The 22733-nt window shown below is 38.7% G+C and overlaps 2 protein-coding genes across 2 annotated transcripts in view; one reads left to right on the forward strand and one right to left on the reverse strand.

The window, feature by feature from the left end:
* Positions 1–22733, forward strand: part of LOC128533813 (NACHT, LRR and PYD domains-containing protein 12-like) — a 470287-nt gene that overhangs the window by 116211 nt on the left and 331343 nt on the right. The window lies entirely within an intron of this gene.
* On the reverse strand, positions 15587–22172 carry LOC128533826 (sterile alpha motif domain-containing protein 3-like). The gene is made up of 5 exons (XM_053508085.1): positions 21993–22172; positions 16943–17961; positions 16568–16723; positions 16072–16164; positions 15587–15975 (listed from the first exon to the last, which is right to left on the reverse strand). Exons 2-5 carry the CDS (start codon positions 17945–17947, stop codon positions 15658–15660), a joined length of 1572 nt encoding a protein of 523 aa, XP_053364060.1. The 5' UTR covers positions 17948–17961; positions 21993–22172; the 3' UTR covers positions 15587–15657.

Here is a 22733-nt window from a genome sequence, read left to right on the forward strand (position 1 = left end):
TATCCCTTGTACAAATGCTCCAAATACGGAAGTATATTAGTGCCAAAATTCCTCAAAGCAAAATAGCAGGTTGAAATAAATGAACTGAAAAAAAAAAACATGTTGCAATAAAAATGTTAGAATTTTTCTGCATTGCAATTTGATCTGAATTGAATCTGGTTGTATATTTTAAGTGAAAATGTAATCCAAGCATTTAAAATTCAATGCAAAAATATTCAAGTTACTAAATTGCAGTTAAAAAATATTTTCAAGTGGTAAAAATACAATCTTCATTATGTTTCAATCTTACAAATTCAGGTCGACAAAATTCAGGTAATAAAATTCAAGTTGCTAAAATTCAGGTCTTCACATCCGGGATATCACAGGAAGAGCAGTGGAGAGCCGATTGCTGCTGTCCGTGCCGCAGTGTACTTTAAAGTGTGCTTCCTGCTCCCTGTGCAGTCTACTTCTCAGAAACTACTTACCGATCGGAACGCAGCCCTCTTAACTAACTGTTTCATTCACACGCGAGAGCGATGGGTTTCCCGCCCCTGAGCTCGGTAATGTACAGTCTGTGGAAGAATTCTGTACAGCAGCAGAAACAAATTTAGTAAGCAGTCAAACAGCATGGGTTTAGCGAGTGACACCAGAGTAACTGCAGACGAACAGAAACTGATAGGGACAATTCAAAACAAAGAATAAAGACAGACAGACAGACAGACAGACAGACAGATAGATAGATAGATAGATAGATACTTTATTGATCCCAAAGGGAATTCCAGATATCCAGCAGCATTAGAGACAATAACAGTAAGACAGGTTATAGACTGCACACTGTATATATTGCATACAGTCAGTATACACAGGGTAATGTGAGAACTGAGTTACTAGTGCAATGATGGACAAAAACTACAAGATATATAAAAACGATATAAATAAAAAATATAAATTACAATAAAAAAAGAGGAATGAGGTTAATTGCAGTGCAGCCATTGGTGTACAATTTTATATGTGACGTGGGTCACAGTGCGACAGGTCTTAATTGTTTAAAGAATTATGACTTCATACTAAATATTAAACTGAAACTGAAATGTTGTAATTGCGTTGCATAAAATAATTTATGACAAAAATGTTTTTATTTTATTTTATTTTAATCAGACTGACATTAAACCGTACTATCCACACTTTACGTTTTTCTTAATTACAAAGTTTTTGTGTTTACCTTTATTTATAAGCAATATAAATTTAACAAAGTGTAAACAGCATGTATGTTGTTGCTGCTGCTGAGTAAATTAATCCCATCTTGTTATGAATGTGACTGTACATTACCGAGCGCAGGGGCGGGAAACCCATCGCTCTCGCGTGTGAATGAAACAGCGCCGGCTTTGCTTTGAATATAGTGTTTACGGCAGAGGGATCATTTTAACACATTACACCGTTTATTGTGCAACTGGCAATCCAGCCTGTTAGTTAAGAGGGCTGTGTTCCGATCGGTAAGTAGTTTCTGAGAAGTAGACTACACAGGGAGCAGGAAGCACACTTTAAAGTACACTGCGGCACGGACAGCAGCAATCGGCACTCCACTGCTCTTCCTTTGATATCCCGGATGTGAAGATCTGAATTTTAGCGACTTGAATTTTATTACCTGAATTTTGTCTACCTGAATTTGGAAGATTGAAACATAATGAAGATTGTATTTTTACCACTTGAAAATATTTTTTAACTGCAATTTAGTAACTTGAATATTTTTGCATTGAATTTTAAATGCTTGGATTACATTTTCACTTGAAATATACAACCACAAAAAATTGCAGTGGCAAAAATTTTAAACATTGTAAATGCTCTAAGGATTTTTTTTCAATTCAGATCAAATTGCAATGCAGAAAAATTCAAACATTTTTATTGCAACATGTTTTTGTTCATGTAATTCAACCTGCTATTTTGCTTTGAGGAATTTTGGCACTAATATACTTCCATATCCAAATCTATACATCAATCTGTAAGGGGATCTCTCAGGGATCTTCAGGTCATTCAGAGTTTTTATTTTTATTTAGATCTGGACTCTTATTTATACTACCATATTCCTTAATGTCATGAATCTTCTTCTGTAGTCATTCCTAAAGTGACTTGGATTTATTCTTTGAATCGTTATCATTCTGGAAAATTATACTTTTCTTCATCTGCAGCTTTTCTGCCAAAATAGATTTGTATTTGGAGATATTCATCCGTCTCTCCATCTTGACTAGAGCTCTAGTCCCAGCTGAAGAGAAGCAGCACCGTAGCATGATGTTTCCACCACCATGCTTTATCATGTGTATGGAGTTATCTCTGTGATAAGCCACTTTGTTTTGGCACCAACATGTCTTTTAGAAAAAGCTCTACCTACATGAGAAAAAGTTCTCAAAGCATTTTGTCTTCTGCACCTGTTGATGGTGGCTGTAACAATGTAAGATTTACAAATGTGTAGAACATGAATCAGTCTGTGGCAGATTCTGAATCTGAAATTTCCACTGAAGTCACAGATGAGTAAATGCCACTCAACGTTGCTTTTTGAAGTTTGCAAAGACTGCAAAATTTTGCCAGTGGTAATTCACTCTTTGCAACATAGTAGGTTGTTCTTAACTGCTTTTTCAGGACTTCATTGTGCTTGATTTATTTTTTGTATGTTTTTTGCAATTGGTGTTTGTTCTGGGAAAGATGCTGCAGACTGAGCACCAAAGCATGTCTTGTGATACAGAGATTTCTTATGGGTTCTGATGGGGTCAGATAATTCCTAAAATTATTGGTCCCAGTAACAAAGGAGTCAGAAATTCGAGGGAAACTCATTACACACCCGGCAGAACATTGTTATTTAGCTTGTCATATTTCAGCCACAGAAATTCTTTTGTCCATAAAACCAAAAAGCTGCGCTTTCTTTTTGCCTCATGTCTGATTTGTCATAACTTTTCCGCTTTGTGGTAGGCTTTTGTTTGGCTGTCCCTTCTTCACCCTGACCTGTCTTATTTGGCTCAGCAGAACTAAAATACCCGCATAAATTTTTACACACGCACACACACAACTTTTTTAATTTCTCTGCGCAATCAACCTCTATTACATGTTTGAGCTTGCGGCGGGAGATTTCACTTGTCATGTTTAAATAGTAAGCTAATGAGTGATAAGACGATGTCAGAGAAATTGGTGCGCAATTAATCCGTCACTGACCAATCAGTACTGCCGCTCTCTCTCTATACACAGTTCGCGCGATCGCAAAGTGAAAGTAAAAAACAAGCGCGAATTCAAACGCGATTTTAATATTTCACATATTGACAGTGGCTTATCGATGCCCGAAAATGACATAATTACCCAGCTACATTTGCGAAAGAATGCAAAAGCATTGACATATATGTTTCCTTCCCATGACAACCCGACGGGCAGGGCTGAGATAGAGTTTGGTAGCCCGACTGGAAGACACAATAGCCCCGGGACTGCAGATGTAACTGCATGCTTATCAAGAAGCTGGTTCAGGAGCCATCTGCATCACAAAATAACATATACACATAAGAATTAAGGAGAAAAAAAAATCGACAATGCTATTTCTAATTGCCAATACTTCAACAGTCATGACATACTTTTTGTGTTTACAGGTCAAGGCACTTCCTTTTCTTTATATAAAGGTTATTTAATAATCTGATTGCATCTGGAATGAAGCCGAGCTTCATTGTTCTAACATTTAACCCTTTGAGTCACTCTATCTATAACTTATATAACCTGATTGATCACTGAGCCATCTCCACCCCTTGGTTTAGATTTGTTATGTAAAAAAAGGTCTGCATCTTTAAATATTATTAATAACAAAAAAATGTGTGTGTGTGTGTGTGTGTGTGTGTGTATATATATATATATATATATATATATATATATATATTGTAGCGTTTTTACGCCGGGAAGAATGCTGGAGAGACGAGTGAGCTTATTTGCTACCCAATGCAATGGCTGGGAGTACTTTATTAAGCACACAGCATGTAAGGCATGAGCAGCACCTTCACTCAGGAGCCTACATCCAATTCAGCACTAGCTTGAACTGGAGCACATTTCACACGTCACCCCCCCTCACACACAACAGGGCCGAAGCCACTAACCAAAACACCTTTCCCCATCATGGTGAACACACCGACATCCCCGCAAGGCATGCTGGTCGTCAGCCGCCGCTCCGCCCACGCCACACTGCCCCCACCCGAGCTGTGACCGTCCCTGGTCACCATGACGAACTTGGTTTCGAAGGCGTGGAGGCGGTCGGCGCTGGCGGTGGGAACGCCGGTGTCCTTTGGCAGGTAAGGGATGAACGCGAACGTAGTCCTGAGGCAGTCCGGCCTCCACAGAGTTCAATGTTTCCCCGGCGTGCGGCTGGCAAGGCGCAAGACGGTCCCGGTGGAGCAAAACTCGTGCCCGCCCCGCCAACTGCACCCGGTAGATGACATCGGAGAGCCGAGCTATTACCGTACAGGGGCCCACCCAGTGAGACACACGCCCGGCCGAGAGCCCCCTCCTTCTCCTTCCGGAGGAACACACCCACACCTGCTCGCCAGCAGCAAAATCTCGCCCCTGGCTGTGAGTGTCCACGCCCATTCGCTCCATAGGTGCCCCCACCCGAAAGTCTTGCAGCGGAGCCCGCGAGCGCTGGGTGGGGCCCTTCTGCCTGGCGATGAGCGGTTCACAGTTCTGTGAGACCGGCGGAGCGACTGCGGGTGACGCAGTAACGCGGCTGGACGCTGGCTCGGACGGCTGATCACCACCGGAGAGCCTGGAGGACTGCACGGGGGGAACGTCCTGCGTCGAGGGTTCTACGTCACGACGGCGGTCCACTTGCTCGCAGTACCGGCCACACGCTTTGCTGCCCGGCCGGCGAGGTAAAGCGCCGGTGTTAGCGCGCAGATTTTCCCCTCGGTCTGCTACCGGAAGTTCCGCCCCCCGGGTGTGTGCTGCTAACCTGTCCGGCTGTGGATTGGGTCCGAGCAACCTGGCTACCCCGAAGTTACCACGCAGAGTTCCGCTGGACAAGTTAAGCACCGCACCCCATCTATCCAAAATATCCAACCCAAAAATGCAGTCCTCCTCGACATTCCCCACAACGAACCCGTGGGAATAAGTCCGTCCACCCACCTGGACTCGCACTGTGCGACACGCCCTTACCTTCACGCAGCCCCCAGCAACGGTGCGGATGCTGAAGGCAGGATCAGGCCGTCGGCGAACACGCCTGCCTTGCCCCAGTATTCCAGAGCGCAGCAGCGAAACAGTGGAGCCGGTGTCCACAAGCGCCCGCAGTAAGACGCCATCCAGCACACAGTCGATGTAGAGCCCAGCGCGGCTTACCACGTGTCCTCCCGGCGCTAGTCTAGCGGCTGCTGGTGTACGCTGTCCCGTGCCTCGGCCTCGCCGCGAAACGTCGGAGAGTTGCTCGTTGCCTAGCCGCGACGGGTAGCCCTGTCCCCGGCTAGGTTCACGAACCGAGCGCCACTGAGCTGCGGGCGGTCGCTCGGCTCTTCCGCCGCGATGTACCGCCGATATGGGCTTAGCGCGCTCGGCCTCGCGCAGCGGCAGGTCGCTTTGCCGGATGACGGCGCACGGGGCTGTAGCTGGCGCCGGCGCAACGTCCGCCCCTGCCCCGAGATCCAGTGCCGGGATTTTCACCTGGCCGCTCCGTGTTGGTTTCCGTGGTGTGCTCGCTCTAGCGCCGTCGGGAAAGCGCTTCTTCTGCGCGAGTAGTCGCTCCGCTACTCGGCGGCCCGCTTGGATTTTCAGAAGGTCCTCCGTTGTGCGCTCGAACCCGTTACTCTCCATCCCACTTCTGACACCAATGTAGCGTTTTTACGCCGGGAAGAATGCTGGAGAGACGAGTGAGCTTATTTGCTACCCAATGCAATGGCTGGGAGTACTTTATTAAGCACACAGCATGTAAGGCATGAGCAGCACCTTCACTCAGGAGCCTACATCCAATTCAGCACTAGCTTGAACTGGAGCACATTTCACACGTCACCCCCCCTCACACACAACAGGGCCGAAGCCACTAACCAAAACACCTTTCCCCATCATGGTGAACACACCGACATCCCCGCAAGGCATGCTGGTCGTCAGCCGCCGCTCCGCCCACGCCACAATATATATATAATTATGTGTGTGCGTGTGTTTCATTAAAAATCCAAAAAAAGGCCTACTAGTACAGAAATTAGATGATACAATAATAGAAGTACCTGTGTCGATCATGAGAAGACAGGACGCTGTAGAAGTGCACAGTCAATGGATCCATAAGCCCCCCAGTATTCTGTTGCACACATCCAACATTTGCAGGAACCTGCTGCTGATGGGATGTATTAGGCTCTTATTCTCCAAATGAAGTAAGGACTGAAACTCAAAAAAAACTTCTTTCTGTTTGGGTGATTTTTCAATGTCATAGTATACATCAGAGCAAAATTATTCCACAAATCCCTGAAAAGGATTTAAAAGGGCCTTGGCTGCATTCGAGACCATATGGACAGTGCTGACATCCAGCAGTGATGGATTTTCTCTTCTGACTAGTGTCTCTATTCCAGACTTTTTCCCTCTCATCACACTGCAGTTATCCAACAGTATACCAACAACCTGATTCCAGTTCAGGCTTTATGACTGGAAAATATCTGTCAATGTTTTTGTGATTGTTAAGGCATCTGCAATATTCAGTTTCCTCGAGGCTAGATGCTGGGTTGCCACTTTTCCCACATCTTCATCATAGTACCGAACAAGAACATTCAGAATCCTGTCCATGTTTCCATCTGTTGCCTCATCTACATTTAAAGAAAACATCTTTGTTTTCAGCTTAGATGACAATTCGGATTTCCAATAGGCAGCAATGCCATGTGTGCACAAGTAGGAGGCATGTGCATTAGACATAGACAATCTTGAAAGTGCACTCTTGTCTTTGACAACTGATTGCATTAAATTAACAAGCGGTTGTGAGACTGTGAACGACACAGTTCTACTCACTCTTTCATCCCAGGTGATACAGTGCTGGTGAAAAGTTTAAATCCCAGAAAGGTGGGGAACGCTGCCTACTGGACACCTACAACAGTAATCACAGTGACTCACACAGCTGTTCTCACAGACACAGTGGATTCACGCCAGCTGTGTGAAGAAGCACCACAGACGACTCTGACTGCCTGAAATAATCACCACTACCTCACAAGATCTCCACCGTGGGGCTCGTGGAGCAACACACGTCCTGAAGACACCTCAAAAGGGGACTCTTGTCACTTCTCACCTTTTAACATACACACAGTACGATCAACTTTTTATTAGCTTGATTTTTTTTTTCACATTTAATTTTTTTGTGACAACACCTGATTACTTATGTCTGGTAAATTAATTTCTAACTGTGATAAGTGATTTTATCCTGACTATCTTCTGTATCACTTTTCTACCTATTTTCTGTATCATACTTCTTATCATCATCTTTGCTGACTTTACTAATCATGAACCCCTGCTTCTTCACATTAATATCTCTGTCATACAACAACTTAAACTTTTTTTCTTACATCTGAATATCACAAAGTCTCTAAGCTATATAACTCAGTATTTTAGCCCCCGGGAGAAGTGTTTATACTAAATAACATTATAGACAGCAGTTTTATAAACTAACCAAAAACTAAACCATAAACCACAGCTATACAGAACGGGGTGAAATACATTGGAACATTTACACCACAGCTGATACTAACAAACATCTGTAATCTACTAAGACATTAGTTTAGATATACATGTTTGTGTTAAACTACATAATGCAGTATGATAGCATGATCATGTAAATCTACATCCTACACTAAACTATGTAAGTGATATTGAAAGACAATGTTACATATAATCTGGCCAAAATGAGGGAAAATAAAATATTAGTTTTAGATGATCAGATAACTTACCCATAGTTACAGTTTGCTGGATTTTCCTCCTCTGTTTTCTGTCAGTGTTTCAGTGTTTGTTCTGAGGAAAAGTTAAACTCCTCCCACCGTCCAGAACATTCTGTAGAGCTTCAGAAACCTGTACAGCGCGTGACAGTGAAACCCAGGAAACTCACTTAATACGAGTGTGTGTGTGCGTGCGCGCACGCGTGTTGGGGGCGTGGCCTTGTATGTAGATTACCCTGTGACTGTTTTCCCTGTGAATAGTGTGTGGGCGTGTCCTGTCTCAGGTCATTACCAGATAATTAGGCGGGACGGAAAGACTGTGCCGCTCCTTGGATTCATACGGATTACATAAACTGAGAATATTTATTAATATTATTTAACTTGCTTAATTTAAAAGTAGACCCTTTAATCTTTCTATAGATATATTTCCCATGTCAGTGTGTGCAGTATTCGCGGAGTTTCAGTTAATTTTAGTGACGCGTTTCAGAATGATATTGGTGGAGACTGAGACGGTTGAAAGCACACCCTGTTTATTTTCTTTATTTTACAAAAAATGTTTTGTTTATATTGTGAGTGTACATTAATTAAAGTAGACCCTTTACAGATCCAAATGATGTTCTATACTTATGTATATGATCAAAAATAATGTATTATGGAATAATGGAATAATAACTCTTATAAATATCATAAATCTGATTCTAACGTATTAAATCTTCCATGCTGCTACCTTCCTGTCTTTACTTGCCATGAAAGTTATTGTTTACATCAGTGTGTTTAACGGTTTAATTTGCTATTCTTTTTTTAATGACTACTCACACAGGGGTGGACTACTCAAACACAGGAGAGATGCTTTGCCCTTCTGGAGCATAGAAATACATAGGGAAAAACACTCATACACAGGAAAGATGCTTCGCCCACTGTTTAGAATTTAATCATGTTGAAAGTATTTTGGAAATGCTGGAGAAGACTTTACTTCATGGTTCGACTCTGCATCAGTACTAGATCAAAAACTGACACAAATCTGAATAGGAAAAATCCTGTGATGTTGCAGAATGGCGACCTCTTGTGGACAAACCGCGGATAAACAGTGCATACTCTGGAGTAAAGCTCAACAGCGAGGCAGCTCAGACTAAGGCTACGTTTACACTGCAGGTCTCGATGCCCAATTCTGATTTGTTGCCTATATCTGATTTTTTTGACCGTCTGTTTACACGTTCTTTCAACTATGACTCATGTATAATGAGATAAAAATGTAAGTCGCTCTGGATAAGGGCATCTGCCAAATGCCTAAATGTAAACGTGAAAATAATTCCTAGATACAGTATTCCAACATCTATTGACAGTGATAATGTCACGCCCTTCATCTCCAAAGTGACACAAAAATTTTGTAAATTTTTAAGCATTGACTGGAAATTTCACATCCTTAAAATTCTGGTGTGGATGAACAGAACAATCAGAGACAGACTGACCAAAGCTATGATGTATACAGGTAAGAACTGAGGTGACCTGTGTTTTATGAAATTAGAACAACACCCAATTCTACAACCAAACTACGACCATTACCCCCTCACCCCCCGCTGGGTAAAAACGTGTTTACACTTGCCATGCCATCTGAAACATCGCGCATACGTAAAGAGAGGTTCTTGCGCTACACACTAGCCAAGATAGACGGAGGTGAAGCGTGCTTGACGCTCTGCGATATATTCAAAGTTCGCAAAACGTCACCATGGTTTTAAAACGGAGGAGGAGAAAAAACAGCATAATTGCAGCCTGCGCATATGCTTCATTCACCAAATACTGATTTCTTAATTTTATTTAGCCCTAATAAGCATTAAAAAGGGGGGGGGGGTGCTTGGTGCTTTTCCTTTTTCATGTCACCTGCGATGTTATAATTCCACACCTGCTTCCACCGGAGAATAACATTACATCATTAAACCGCAAAGAAGTCGCAGTTTTAATGACGTACAGAACGCAATGCCTCAGGAAATCCAGTCTGTCTGTTTGCACGACAATCACATTAGCACATATCTGAATTATATCTGATTTATTTCCACATATGAAGGAGGCCTTAAACCGATCTCGAAATATCGGAATGCATGCGGTTTTTTCTTGTTTACACGGACATAAAACATATCCGATATGTGTCACATATGAGCAAAAAATCGGAATTGGGTCACATTTACCTGACAGTGTAAACGTAGCCTAATTAACTGAAATGAATTTCGGCTAAATCGTATATAAATATAGGTGGATATCTTAACTACGGAGCCCCTAAAGGGACATGGGGGAAAAAAAATAAACTTTGAAGGAAAAAAAAATTCCACCTTGGAAAAAAAAATGCCTGGGAAAAAAAAAAAAAAGATGAAGCAAAAAATAAAAAATGCGAGGCAAAAAAAAAAAATAGGCTAACATGATATGGATGAAAAAAATTAAGCTAGGAATTTTTTTTTTTCGAAAAGTTTGTGAGATCTCGCAAAAAGTTTGCGAGATCTCACAAAGTTTAGGAGATCCTGCAAAACTTGACTCTTCAGCTTTGCCAATTTAGTCCAGCAGGTGAAAGCAATGCTCCTAAAAGCTTGATCCTTGTCCGTGTATCAATCCAGTCCAGCGAGGGTCAGTAATTCGCCTAAAGGCTGGCTGCCAACCGCTAAAAAAATAAAAGAAGAAGAAGAAGCATACGGGGAACGATAATACTCGGATATTGTTAAACAGGCACGGAGAGAATTAATGAGTAGAATTCTGAGTAGCTGAGTTTTACTTTCAGCTTGGCCCAGCTATGAGTGAGACGCGAGGGGGAAAAAAACTGAAGAAAGAAAGAAAAAAACGGGACAAAGGAGGAAAAGAAATCGAGACCATGTGACTCATATTTCGAGACAGGAGTAGCTGCAGATCGGAGTAATGGGCATGTCGAAAGGTTGGGGCGTGCAGAAAGGTAGGGGGCTTTATGATTGGTTGCGCAAGTTGCCTGTTTAAAGGCTAATATTAAACGCTATTGTTCTTTCTAATGCGTTTAATTAATGCAGCCAACATAATCCTCTATATTAAAATTCCATTATTTTCCTATATATCGATATTACAAATATTCCTTACTACTGCGTTGCCACGGGTTACTGACGTCATCCTCGCGCGTTTGAGTCATGGTCGTGGCTAAAAGGGATATATAGCTCCGACCGGAAACTAACAATGAAATGAATTGTTATACCTATTGGGTCATTTTTCACGCCTAAAACTAATCCTTTATTCAGTAAACAGACACAATTTTAGCCAATAAAACAATTTATTTAGAGGCAGAGCTGCTTCGTTTAAGAGTGTACTCCACTCAACCTGTACACTCAATTTGCTCATTCATTTATGCTGTAGTAGCAGTCCATGGAACAGGATCCTTCAAACTCTCGGTCAGAATAAAATGACAGGGCCTAAAACATTTCACGAGGCCTAAAAACATCTGTAGCGCAAAACAGACACCGATACAAACTGCTAACCCTTACTTTGAGGAAAATACCTGTCCGTATTTCGTCTCACAGTAATATGTGTCTGTCGACAACAATTAAACGAACAATTAAATGACGAAAATAAAGAACAAAACTATTTATATTGACTAACCACACCAAGCCTTACCGCCGCCATGTTCTTCCACACTAAAATAAAGGTACTTACATATAAATAGGATTACCGCTAACGCAAAAGCTTCATTCACCTGCCAATTTCTTCCGACATGCCCTCTACCCTTCGGCACGCCCCGACCTTTCGGCACGCCTATTGCTCCAGCCTGCAGTTATCCCTACTTGCATATTTCCGGTGCCAAAAAAATACGGAAAGGGTGAGCTCCGAGTACATACAGAATGTCTTTATATTTTAGGCCAAGCTAAAATGAGAGGAAACATTTTGCGAGATATCGCAAACTTTTCGAAAAAAATAAAAATTCCTAGCTTCCATATTTTCCATATCATGTTAGCCTATGTTTTTTTTTTGTTTGTTTTTTGCCTAGCATTTTTTTTTGCCTAAATTTTTTTTTCCCCTGTCATTTTTTTTTCCAAGGTAGAATTTTTTTCCCTCCAAAGTTAAATTTTTTTCCCACCCATGTCCCTTTAGGGGCTCCGTAGCATTGAATAATTATTTGACCACGAGTGGTACGGCTGGAAAATATAACTGGAATGTGATGTGATTGTGAATTTATGACTGACATAAAGCCGTTTGTCTTTTGTAAAGTACTTTCACTTTACAAAAGGCAGCGTTTTTATCAAAAGGTTGATAAACGCGTGTTGTACAGTATATACAACGTGACAGCGCGCTCAGTTACTCACTTTTCATGTTGGTCTGCGCGGACTTATTAATTCGTTTTAAACCTCTCAAAAATGCGTGTGTTCACAGCTCAAAACCTTCATCAGTTATTAAAGATAGCATCTATTTAGAAAAAATGCCCCAGTGATTTCGGAGCTTCAGGAAATCTCCCGGCGCTCTGCACATAACACCGGGCCAACTCATGTCGGAAGGAGTTTATAAACGGTTTCTAAACGTGGGCTATTGTTTTTTTTTACCTATAATAATTGTTAATTTAATTTAAATAAGGTTTGGGCTCAGGACTTCGATTCGACATCGTGATTCTCCTCTTTAATTTACTACATAGTTTTAATCAGCGCTCAGTCGCATACATAAAGTTTTTCAGAGCACACCGGCAGAAGTAGACTAATGATTATGAACGCGTCGGCGGAATTAGGCACAGATGGTAATAGTTAAAATATTAACAAGGGGAATGTTTGATGTCATGTGGGCATTATAAGATTTGTACTGAAAACTTCTAACTAAAAAGTGGCAGCTGGCACGCCTAAAAATAGACGCAGGTTAATTTTTTATAGTCTAAATAAAAATCCTCCTCTTTAGTGCCTCCTATTCCTATTAATCCTAAATTGTTGTTCTTTTAGTGTCATTGTGTGTGCTTTGTATGCCAGACAACATTCAAATGCAAATTATTCACTCTCCCCAAGTATGAATCAGCTGTTCTCACTTATACATTCAGAGGAACTGTAATGCACCTCTCCACACTTTAAAAAAAACTCTTGAATCTGAGGCTCTTCTAAAGACTTTCAGTGATTAAGGCCTCTTTTTAAATTTGTGTAAATTTAATCTTCTGGATTCTAGATTCTAAAGTTGACATTGTTACCGTTTTTAATCCTTGGAATGGAAGAATTTTAGATTTTCCTTATGATAGCATAAATTGCATTGTTTTTAATCAGTCTACACAATTATATTCTTTGGTATTTAAATTTTTTTTTTAAACGGGTATGGGGCTATCTTGGTTTATTAATCCTTGTGCCTGGTTTAGGTTTAGTATTCAGTGCGCACCGTACATCTGTTATTTTACAACTATATCATAACACTCAGAAAGACCTTTTATTTGGGGTTAAGTGACTGATGTGCCTAACATTTTTCTGTAAATGATATAATTTAGCAGTATTGTCTTGCATCTTTTGAAATAAATAAATAAATAAATCACAATCACAATACTGCAAAAATGTCTAATTTTGCTGTCAAACTGTTTATATGGAAAAAACCTATATAAACATACATGTTTTAATATAGGTTTTTAATATATGTGACATGTATAAAATTGGCCGTTTTCCTATATTATATGTACATATATGCGTACATATATGTGTACATATATACGTGCATATATGTACCTATATAGGTACATGTATGCATGTATATATGTACGCATATACTGTATGTACGCATTACTAAAATCTAGGTAAACATATAGGTGCATATATGCACACATATATACATGCATACATGTACCTATGTGCATATATGCACCTATATGTTTACCTAGATATTAGCAAAAATTATTAAAATCCATAGCTGCTAGACAACATAATTAAAAGCCCAAAATGTAGAAATTATTATTTTTTTATTTTCCTAAGAACAATCAAATAGTAAAAGGACAAAAATATAGTACAAGAACAAAAATAAGACAAAAAACTGAACAGAAAGAAAAAAAAAATATTTTGAGGACCTTCTCAGCTCCGTGAGCTTTGAATTGATAGATGTGCCTATCTGCCCTCGGGTGGCTGCCGGCCACTTCTTCAATGTAGCATCTAGAGAAGACAAAAATAATAAGACAGTATAATAATAATAAATAATTATTTATTAAAACTTCAGATGACAACAATTAGTGCCACAAGGTTATTTGCAACACTATATGTTCTACAAAATAGAGGACTACACACCTTACAGCGCAATACCCCAGAAATGTGGCTTTAAAAGAGGAAAGGTAGGATTAAGAAGTGATCAAGCGATGAATTAGTATATAGGTCCCAAGCAGATACAGTAACAATAATGGGTTCCCTACCTTATGCAGTCTCCTATGCCTAATAAACGCGACCAGCTGCTCCCCATCCCCTCTGGTTGGCTTCCCACCTTAAAGTAATATTTCAAAATTATTATGAAAGGGGGGTAAAATGAAGGTGGAGAAAGCAAGAGTTTTTTTATATACACATCATGTTTTCTTGAGGTCCAATAATTTATTCCACAGAATATGACTGACTTTTTTTTTTTTTTTTTTCAAGGACAGAAGAGATTAGGAACATGTTTTGTACCATTCAGGTTGCAGCAAAGTCTCCAAGTCGAAGGTGCCCAGCAGCAGATTCCGCACCATGGCAGTAGCAGAGGTGGCAAGGCGGGCTGCTTTCCACACTTCTGCCTGGCAAAACACCCCAGAGCCCTTACAATCTGAAAAATAATTTCACATCACAATATTAATTTATTGGCAACTTTTAGAAACTTTTTTATGTTTCATACTTATACTTGCTTACACTCAAAAAAATGGTACGTTGGCATTACTTAACTTTTTTATGTCAACAGGTTCCACGTAACCGAGTTAAGTTGCCTTTAAGAAAGAATATTAATTTCAGTGAACTTAAGTTAATTACATAGAGTTTATGTAATTTTGTTTAATTCAATTAATGTAACATTCATTATTTTGTATTAATCTATTTCGTTAATTAAGTGCAATTACTCTAAATTTAATATGTTAAAAATGAGAAGAAAAAATGTTTGATTCATTGTTTATTGAATAACATTTTTACCTGTTTTACAATGAACACTTACTATTGTTTTCCCCAACAATAAAATGTTTTCTTAACAAAATAGTATCAAAATTACTAATAAAACTATAAAGTAAAATAAAAGCATGCAGCCTTTAAATGAAAGGATTGACAAAAATGCTTTTTACACTTGAAAAAAATTAACAGCCTTCTTTAAAGGTATAAAGTACACCTTGAAAAATAAGCTAACACCTCCTGTTATTCAAAGGATGATTGATGTGTAAAAGCAAAATAATATTTTTACAATGTTTTACATTTTTTCAAACAAGAACATGTTTACAAAATCTAAATAGTCTTCACTTTTCAAAATAAAACTTCTCTTTAGTCATTACAAGGCATAGCAAAAATAATATTACCAATCAAAAGTAAAATACAAAAATACTGTCTTTAAATTAAATGATTTTCAAAAAAAAATACTTGGGGTAAAAATCGTCTTCTTCAGTAAACTATACCTTATTAAAACTACTGCAGTAAACAACATTGCAGTTAATCAATTGAAGATTAACATCTGAAATCAAAATTAAAGATGAAGTAAATATTAATACCGATGTCACCTGGTTAGCAGTGGGGAAAAAAAAAAAAAAAAAAGTGCTACAACAGCCAGTGCAACAATTTGGACAAAACAGGTCCTGCCTCTTAACCCTTGTTTCAAGTTACAGTGCCTATAAAAAGAGTTTATTTTTTAAGACCTGGAGTTTGTTTGACAGCTTGTTGGCATCAAGTTCCAAGAAAATCTTTTGAAACATTTCAAAACTATATCTCAGATCCTGGGGGTAAGCCAAGTTTAATGCATAAATTAGACCAACTATCATGGAACAAGCATTAGCTACATTGTCCAAGTTTTCAAGTACTTGGATGCCTTCGATGATGACACCAACATCTTCGTATGGGTCTGCAACATCTGCCCCTTCACGTTTAATGGCATAGATTCCGAGAGTAGTTTTGCTCATCAAAATTTGGGCTTCATCATGTTCAGTGTCCTAAAAATAACAAAAAAGTACAAATATTAAGTACAAAATAAAGCAATTACCAATAGATCAAGGGTAAAAATAGGCAAGTTTCTTTTCATAACTTACCATGTACTCCTTCACTAGGCTTGAAGGATCTTCATTTAGGTAGACCACTAAGGCTTTTAGGATGCATTCCCGCTTTTTTTCAATGGTGATGCTCTAATCAAAATGAAATGAGAATTAGTACTTTTTGCTGTACATCTTAAATTTAAGTAGCATTACACAAAATATCCCACTACATTATTTTACGAAAGTCAAGTGGTCCCAAATCAGAAGCACTGCATGGGATACACAATTACCTTGAACATCTGAGCTGTTCTAATTGTAGCTGCAAAAATAACTCTTTTAAAGTACTGTATAACAGAGGCGAAAAGTGATGCCTCTAGAGAAAATATGATATTTGGAGCTTTAGAATAAAAATTCACCTTAAACTTTTATTCCATAATTTTAATATAAAAAAGATTGAATGAAGGATGAGTTAAAAATAAAATTATATTTAGATAAAATATTAGTTTGGCCTATTATGAATTATGAGAATTGATAATGAATTTATAGAACATACCTGATCCAAAACTGACAGGATGTCTGTGATCTTCTGTGCAGCTACTCCTCCTTTCTTTTTGAAATTTTTGAGGAGCTGAGAGGAGAAATGATCAAGCTGACCCATGAATTTGGACACCAAAGGAATTGTTGTAATCCTGCAGAATTCCGCAGATACCTGGTACAATTTTCAAACAAAAAAAGAGAAAGAGAGACAAATCAGGGCGCTGATAAATTTGACGGGACATCATCATACATTTCCTTTACCAGCACTCACAGATAATATACATTTACTATAAATAAACAAACCTGAATTACATCTCAAGTAATATAAATCATAGTTGAGAATTATAACAACCAAGCAATTAATTAGCTGACATGACATTAAAAGACATACCTCTCGCTCAGTAAAGAGTGCTGGCCATCTGTTCTTGAATTCAGCAATGAAAGGGGAGTCTTCTACCACCTCGTGCCTCCGTAGAGCAAATGTTCTGTCCATCAGTCCCTTAATAACCTGCTCGTTGTTTCTTTTAGTCACCTCCGATAGTAGTGTAATCCTTTGATTTTCAAGAGTTTCTTTTGTTACACCCATTGGGTAATCCGGACAGTAATTTACCTCAGCTTTTCTCGGTTTCTTCACTTGGTTCGGACTTCCAATGGATCCTTTTCGCTTATGGGAATTGATGTTTAGCTCAGAACATCCTATGTTTCTCAATTTTGTTCTATAGTTTGCCATCTTATATTTTAAACTAATTTTCCACCCATAGTAGCCACTCACAGAGCCCTTTTCTTTTAGACAAGGATGCTTCTGTATCAAAGCAGCAGCTACATCATCAAGATCTGCACTTGAAGGGTATGCCTTGAACTTTATTATTTCTGAGGCTAAAGCATCCAAAATGTCAGTCTTTAGCTTGGAATTGGGACTCAGCAAAGTACCAGCAGTTTGATAAGCAAGGTGAGCTTTTTGCAGTTGTATTTCTGCATCAAAACTAAACTGTGGTATTGAAAAAGTATCGGGCCAAGCTTGACTTCTGACAGAGGATGCAGATTCTGGAGTTGACAGTACAGATGACGGTGAGGATGAAATTATGTCTGTATCACAGGAAGATACCGAAGAGGTCTCGTTGTGTTTTGGCACAGATGAAGAAGGTGTACTTGGAGATGTCGGCAAAAAAATTATTTTGATTGTAGCTTTGTCTTGTAAGTCTGAAGTTGAACTGAGGTTGACAAATTCATTAAAATCCAGATCTTTGAGCTGAAGTCGAAAATCTTCTAACACACCAAGTTGTATTTGGATTTCTTTTTTAAGGTCATTCAATGAGTCTGGTATACCAGCTGGGAGATTTAACCTTTCACAATTATTTTCTCCTAAAATTACTAGGAGTTTGGCTGGGGTTGCCATTGTACCAAACTTGTCTGGAAGAGAGAAGGGGATAAATATTACTAGAATGTCAATTTTAAGTAATTACAATAAAACAAAAATAAAAAAAATTAAATGAAATTTGATTTTTGAAACTTTATACAAAGATAAGACTATATCTGTGTAACATGATCTTATGCTTTAAAACCTACACTCTTAACCCAATAGTTGACTTTACAATAAAACAACATGGAAAAGCATTGCCTTAAACCACTTAAGTTTTCACACAAGTTAAACCAAATAGCCTATGTAGTTCCATATTAATTAAACTAGGGTTGTTTAGTTCACCTTCTGAAAAAAGGTAAGTGGTTTAAGGCAACATGTTTCCACACAATGTTTTAGTAGGGTCAACCATTAGGTTAAAGGGATAGTTCACCCCAAAATTAAAATGTGCTCAGCCTTGAGTGGTTCCAAACCTTTATGAGTTTTTGTTCTATTGAACACAAAAGAAAAAAATTTAAAGAAAGCTAAATCACTAACTTCCATAGTATGAAAAACAAATATTGTGAAAGTCAATGGTTACAGGTTTTCAGCTTTCTTCCAAATATCTTCTCTTGAGTTCAATATAAATTCATAAAGGTTTGGAACAAATAAAGGGTGAGTAAATGATTGCTTTAATAGTTTACCTAAAAAAGAAACTTTCCTGTAAATTTACTCACCTGCAGTTAATCCAAGACGTAGGTGACTTTTTTTTCCCCTCAGTAGAACATTAAAGAAGATTTTTAGCTTAATCTGTGGTCCTTGGAGATTCATATAATGGCAGTTAATGGTGATTATTTTTAATAAAAAAAAACTAACATACAAACGAGTCCAAATCAATAGCCATGGCTCCTGATGACACACCAAGATCTTGTGAAGTGAAACGATCTGTGTAAAACAAATTTGTTTGACAAGGCTGTGGATTAAAGTGAATAATATTGCATATAATGCTCAATTTCTTTACACGGACCAATTGTGTCACTTCACAAGACCTCAGTGTTTTATCAGGAGCCATGGATATTGATTTAGACTCGTTTGTATGTTTAATCTAAATAAAAAAAAAAATACTTTCACCATTCACCACCATTAAATGAATCACCAAGGATTCAGCTAAAAATATTCTTTAATGCTCTACTGAAGAAAAAAAGTCACCTACATTTTGGATGACCTGTGGGGGAGTAAAATAACAGGAAATGTTCATTTTGGGTTTACTACCCCTTTTCAGAGTGTAGGTTGTTGTGCATAAGATCATAGTATGCAGTGACAGTCTTGTCTTTGTATAAAGTTTTAAAAGTCAAATTTCATTTATAATTTTCATTTGTGTTTTTTTAATGGTGCAAAAGGAGTATTACATGTAGTACCAGGTATGACAGTATAGCGCTGAAACAAATTAATACACCACAATTTCACACAGGACTTCAGTGGTGGTTGCTACTCCTCATCTATAAGTATGTGTCTTTTTAGAGTAATCATTCGGACTCCTGCAACCATATAGTCAGCAAGAGGGTATGGGTCTTTCAAGTCACAGTATGAAATCAAGCAAATTTCTTGAGATGGTACCAGTTCAAAGGCCCTGAAGTGTTCTCGATACCATGCGCACATTTTTTTGGCTATGAAAGCCAGTTTGTCTTCGACTATACAAATCTGAGAAATTTCTGCAAATTCTGGAAGGCCACAAAGAGATCCATGGACAATTATCATGCCATTTCGGTACATAATGCCATCACAAGAGACATTTTGTGCAACACTGACAGTGGTCATACCAGGATACCTAGAATTAAGGCAACGTACAACGTTCTCTTTCATGACCTCAACAGTAACAGCAGAGACACGTGTGACCTGTAAGGTATTTTTTTCAGGGCTGGGTATGTGGTGGTTATACCCAAGCATCAGTTGGTGTTTACTTGCCAAAGTCAGGGTAATGTTCTTGAAGCAATTTGTGTGCCTAACTACTTTTTTAAAGTAGCTATGCTTTGCTTCGAAACGCAATGTCCAAAGAAAAATTAACGGACCAAAGCAGCGAATCATTTCTGGATAGTGTTCCAGGAAGTGATGCTTTGGAAGCAGTTGTTTAAGAGGGAACAGCTCCTGATATTTCTGACGGTGTTCAGAGATCTTGCATTCCAAAAATGCAATGGTCTCATCTGTATGAGCTGAAGAAACAACCAGTTCAACAATATCCTTCAAGTCTAAAATCAAAAGCCACACAGGTTCATTTGCAGGTACCAAATGCCCAATAATTAATGGCAGTAATCTTAAAAGACACCAATTTTCATGTGCATTGCCACCAACTGATCTTCTGCTTGCAAATGTCCGTGGCACCAACTGAGGTCGATTTGTTTTATCACCCCACTTGTATGGAAAATTATGGATAAGTTCATTGAGCCCATCAAGAGACAAAATCTTCTTTGAAATAAGTACAGCAAAGCACTCTGCTAGCTCAACTGGCACTATGCCTTCAAAAAGATCATGAGCCAAATCAGGAGGATAGCCTGTTGTAGCATTAAAGTAGCTAAGGTTTTCACTGAAAACACATGTTTTTTTTACACCCGTGACATTCACCTCTTTCTCTGTAGCAAGTTTCACGTGTTTTTGGTGCTCTTCTGCAGTCCGAAGTTTGAATTTACCCTCCTTCACTTCAGTGGTCTGCGAATTTGCACGAGAAGCTGTACAAAACCGACAACAATACTCGCCCGAAAAGTTCTCAATGAATCCAGCCATGGAATGTGCGGCAAGATTATCAGCCACAACACATTGTACTGTTCCTTTAAGGAATGTTCCCAGTTGTTGGACATACACACCTTGTTGCTCCAAAGTTTGGAGATCTTGCAAAAGGGGTCGCAAGATTTTCTCAAATCCGTATATTTTCACATCTTCCGTTTTACATAAAACTGCAAGAAAAATTGAAGACAATGTTGACTGAAACACTGATGGTACATTACCCAAAATCCAGTAGACTGCACACAACTTGTGCTTTTTCCTTGATGTCCCAAGAGGGTTGCAAATTTCAAAGTCATCAACGTACAAGCACACAGATATCCTCAGCTCCTCTGAGAAGAAATCATTCACTTTAAAATACAAACCATCCTGAATTGACCTATATTCTTGAGCATCTCTTAACTGTTGAGAACTGTGACTTTCAACCATTTTGTCAAGCAAGTCATTCTGGCACAGCAGATTCTGCAAAGAGTCCAGTATCGGAACATACTGAAATGTTCTGTTTCCCTTGGCCTCAAGAACATACTCTACGGGGTCCACAATTTTAAAATTTTCCCTGTAATATTGTTTGCGCTTAAATGCAGAAGCTAGTGGACCACCTTGCTTTATAGCAGAGAGTAAAGGGTTTGCTGTATCTAAAGATGTAACCAGGTCTTTGATTAGTACTGCATCATTGTCAATTCTGTGCCTTTGTAAGGTGTCCACAATGATTCTGTGAGACAAAGGAAGAGAAGCATCACTCAGCAAATAATGCAAGTCCCCACACAACTCATCTACAGCTGAGCCTGGAACATGGTAGTGATTTTCCAGTTTTAACAGCAAGGAAGCAAATTTAAGCTCTACCAACTTGGGCAGGTTCTCTGAAATCTCTTCTGTATCAGTAGAAAAGGAATCATCTTCTAACATAGATGTTTCAGTTTCATCATTTGAAGTAGGGTCATTAGATGGTTCTCTAACCTCTTGTGTTTTCACGATTCCTTCTTTAAAATCTGTTACTGAAAACTGACGATGCTTTCGGCTCTTGTGTGATTTGAATGTACCATACACGTTTGTTTTAAATGAGCAGCCCTTAAACATACAACCAACTGTCTCATGACTGCGCAAGTGATTATTTATATGGAGAAAATAATCATCTACTGAAGGAATGTCAGTAACAGCACAAACATGACAATTTATCACAGTAGTTTGTCTAGAATTTTGAGGTAGCTGCTCACTGCCATGTGATCTGGATAAGTGGGACCGCAGAGCATTCCAGGTTTTAAAAGTGCATGGACAGTTAGAATACGCACATGGATATTTGTGTTTACGGCCATAATGTCCATGTACCAACCTGAAGTGCTTTAAAAGCTTCGGTCTGGAGGCCTGAGATGATCCACAGTCTCTGCACAGCCACATACAGAACTCTAACAGGCCTTCAAGTTTCAAAACTCTGTAAGAGAGAAAAAGAATGGGAGTCAATAAACAAAAATAACAAAATATAAAAAACTGCAAACTACTAAACTTAAGTTAAAATGTGTTAGATGACCAAACAAACAAGCTTACATTAAATAGCTAGAGGTCATCTTAATTAAATGTCAAATATGCTTATTGCCATGTGTTTTTTTTTTTTTGGAGGGAAGGGGGCTTGAATCTATCAGGCTTGAATAATAAAACGAGATATTAAATAACAATGTAGCAACAACACCTTTTAAGATTACTAATTAAGTTATTAAAACTGACATTAGAAGGTGATTAAACTGCTGTACAAGCACAAAACAAGCGTTTAAAATGGAGTAACCATTCCTTGCTAGCAATTTAATATCATTTATATACATCACTCAAAATGAATGTAAAAGTTAAACAAATTTCAAAATTTCACATAAATGCATAAAACAAAAATTTATCTAACTATAATGTGAAAGAAGACGTGAGGCATATGGAGACTTCGTGACAATACTATACACAACACGGTATTACAAATGAGTAATGATTCAAATGTTGTCATAGTCTCAATATAAATGCTTAAAAAGTAAAAATCTCACCTGTCTGTTCACGTAGAGGTAAACACGTTGTTGTTTTGCAGTATAATTTT

This window comes from Clarias gariepinus, chromosome 12 (genome assembly GCF_024256425.1).
Source record: "Clarias gariepinus isolate MV-2021 ecotype Netherlands chromosome 12, CGAR_prim_01v2, whole genome shotgun sequence".
NCBI classification, from domain to species: Eukaryota; Metazoa; Chordata; class Actinopteri; order Siluriformes; family Clariidae; genus Clarias; species Clarias gariepinus.